Raw genomic sequence first — 3,242 nt, forward strand, 5'->3', positions numbered from 1 at the left:
TACATACACATACACAACAGGCTTCTTTCAGCTTCTGTTTACCAAATCCAATTGCAAGACTTTGGCTGGTCTGAGGCTATAGTAGGGAGACACTTGTCCAAGGTGCCATGCAGTGGGACTGAACCCGGAAACATGTGGTTGGGAAGCAAGCTTCTTACCACACAGGTGAGCTGGCAGAATTGTTAGCACGCCGGGTGAAATGCTTAGTGTCTGCTGTTATGTTCTGAGTTCACATTCCACCGAGGTCGACTTTGCCTTTCATCCTTTTGGGGTTATATATATATATATATTTATATATATATATGCATGCATGTGTGTGTGTAATGTAAAGAAATAGGGATTTGGAATCTGGTAAGGTACCTTAATAGCACTCTGATATAATCCAGATCTGACCAACCATATTGAATGAAAGACGTTCAGAATTGTGTTTTCTCAAGAATACAATGCATCATTCAGTCTAAGAATTGAAACCACAATCTTATGATCATGAATCCAACACCTTACCTACTAAACCACATACCTCCATACACACACACACACACACACGATAGGTTTTTTTTTTCAGTTTTTGTGTACCAAATCCACCCAAAGACATTATTGAGAAAACATTTTGCCCAAGGTGCCATGCAGTGGGACTGAACCTGGAATCTCACGGTTGGGGTGCAAACTCCTTTACTGCACACACTCACACCTACACAATTCAAAGACCCCATTTTAAAGTATTTGTAATCCAGGCATGTTTTTGTTTTACTCTTGTTGCTTTTTTTAAAAAAATTTCTTTTTCTTTCTACTGTGTCTCACTCCGTCTATCTCTTTAATTCTTTCTAGGTGGAACAGTTAAAACGAGAAAACAAATTATGGTCAAACGATGCCTTAGTCCTCCGCGAATTCCTACTGGTACCGGTGACCAAAGAGAACTCCAAATGCGTGCCCGCTGGCTCCGAGATTGTTCGAGCTGCCACCCTGAAGTCCGATACAGACTCTGTCCGAACGGCTAGCAATAGCAGCAGTAACGGTCCTTGTGAAGACTGCGACAGCGAAAGGGTGTCCAGTACGAGTGCGCCGGATTTATCGGCCAAAGACTTTCTAAACAAATATGATTCCAGCATTGCACAGCTCAAGTCAAATGTGCAAAGAATGGAAGAAAGTACTAGGTAAGCTCTCTAAAACTCCCAAAGAATACTTTCAAAGCAACCCCGATCCTCTATCCCTTCTTCTTGTCTTCTTTCTTTTGGTTTCGGTCATTATCTTTCGCTGGTGAATTCTTTTCGTTTCTTGTGGTACTTCATAAAATGTGGTACTTTTTTTTCTTAAGGTACTTCATAAAATGCCTTGTAGTATTTATTTTCCAGCTCTTTATACTCTGAGTTCAAACCCAGCTGTGGTCAATTTCGCCTTTTGTTCCTCCAAGGTCACTTGCATTAAATTACCAGTCACGTACAAGTATCAGTGCTATCAACCAAACCCCTCCCATCGAAAATTGCTCACCTTTGTGCCTAAATCAGAAACCATTATTATTATTATTATTATTATTATTATTATTATTATTATTATTATTATTATTATTATTATTATTATTATTATTATTATTATTATTATTATTATTATTATTATTATTATTATTATTAAGACAGCAAGCTGGCAGAAACGTCAGCACACCGGGCGGAATGCTTAGCAGTATTTTGTCTGCCACTACGTTCTGAGTTCAAATTCTGCCGAGGTCGACTTTGCCTTTCATCCTTTCGGGGTCGATAAATTAAGTACCAGTTGCATACTGGGGTCGATGTAATCAACTCAATCCGTTTGTCTGTCCTTGTTTGTTCCCTCTGTGTGGAGCCCTTTGTGGGCAGTAAAGAAATAAGAAACGTTAGCATGCCGGACAAAATGCTTAGCAGTATTTCGTCTCTCTTTACGTTCTGAGTTCAAATTCCGTTGAGGTTGACATTGCCTTTCATCATTTCGGGGTCGATGAATTAAGTACCAGTTGTGTACTGGGGTTGATCTAATTCACTAGCTCCCTCCCCCCCAAATATTTCGGGTCTTGTGCCTAGAATAGAAAAGAAAAGAAGCATTAGTACGCTGGACGAAATGCTTAACACTATTTCACCCATCGCTACGTTCTGAGTTCAAAGTCTGCATTTTGGGGTTGATAAATTAAGTACCAGTGAAACACTGGGTTGACCCCTCCCACAACAATCTCAGGCCTTGTGCCTGTAGTAGAAAGGATTATTATTGTTGTTGTTATGATGGAGATCTGTCAAAATCTTTAGCACACCAGGCAAAATTCTGATCAGCATTTCATCTGTGTTTATGTTCAGAGTTCAAATTTGACTGAGGTCGACTTTGCTTTTCATCCTATCGGGGCCGATAAATTAAGTACCAGTGAAACGCTGGGTCGATATAATCGACTAGTCCCCTTCCCCCAAATTTCAGACCTTATTCCTAAAGAACTGATGTTTCAGAAACCCAAAAGAAACATCCATGTACGTTAGTTTGGGACTGCGGGGATCAGGGATCAATTCCTTTGATTATCCTAAAGAACTCATTATTAACCCTTTAGCATTCAGACTAATCTGTCAAATTTAATACTTATTCAAATTCTTTCGACTTTATTATGTATTATCTCACAGCTTTCAGATTTCATTGATGTGATTGTATGTTCTTAGACTGACATTGTAGGGTAGGTGTAAGAGGTCAGATCTTGACAGTTTGAACGTAAAACAGGAAAGACATTTTGGGCCAATGCTGTTGAGTTAAATCTTTATCTCCAATCCCCAGATTCCATCATCACACCCACCTCTTGATTTTTGAATTTTCAAAAAGCCAAAAAAAAAAAAACACATCTCTGCTGGTTTGGGATTGTGGGACAACTTTACTTTGGCTATCGTAAAGAACTGATTATTAAACCTTCATCTCCAACCCTCAAATTCCATCAAAACCCCATCAATCAATTTTTGAGTTTTCAGAAACTCAAAAGAATTTTCCCTCCTTGTTGTTTTAGAACTGTGGGATCAATTCCTTTGATTATCCTAAAGAACTCATTATTAACCCTTTAGCATTCACACTATTCCATCAAATATAATGCTTATTCATTCATATTGTTCAGAATTTATCATGCATTATCTCACATCTTTCAGATTTCATGTTTTTAGATTGACATTGTAGGGTAGGTGTAATAGGTCAGATCTTGACAGTTTGAACGTAAAACAGTTTGGGCCAGATGTGACCAGTTTAAATGCTAA

General features: G+C 38.6%; 1 protein-coding gene across 3 annotated transcripts in view; it reads left to right on the forward strand.

The window, feature by feature from the left end:
* LOC106877698 (lysM and putative peptidoglycan-binding domain-containing protein 2) overlaps positions 1–3,242 on the forward strand; it is a 55,377-nt gene that overhangs the window by 40,791 nt on the left and 11,344 nt on the right. For all 3 annotated transcript variants that reach the window (XM_052977630.1, XM_052977632.1, XM_052977631.1), the window contains exon 2: positions 829–1,154. In XM_052977630.1, the coding sequence (XP_052833590.1) occupies positions 829–1,154 (326 nt within the window). The remainder of the gene's footprint in view (positions 1–828; positions 1,155–3,242) is intronic.

This window comes from Octopus bimaculoides, chromosome 28 (genome assembly GCF_001194135.2).
Source record: "Octopus bimaculoides isolate UCB-OBI-ISO-001 chromosome 28, ASM119413v2, whole genome shotgun sequence".
In the NCBI taxonomy this organism is placed as follows: domain Eukaryota; kingdom Metazoa; phylum Mollusca; class Cephalopoda; order Octopoda; family Octopodidae; genus Octopus; species Octopus bimaculoides.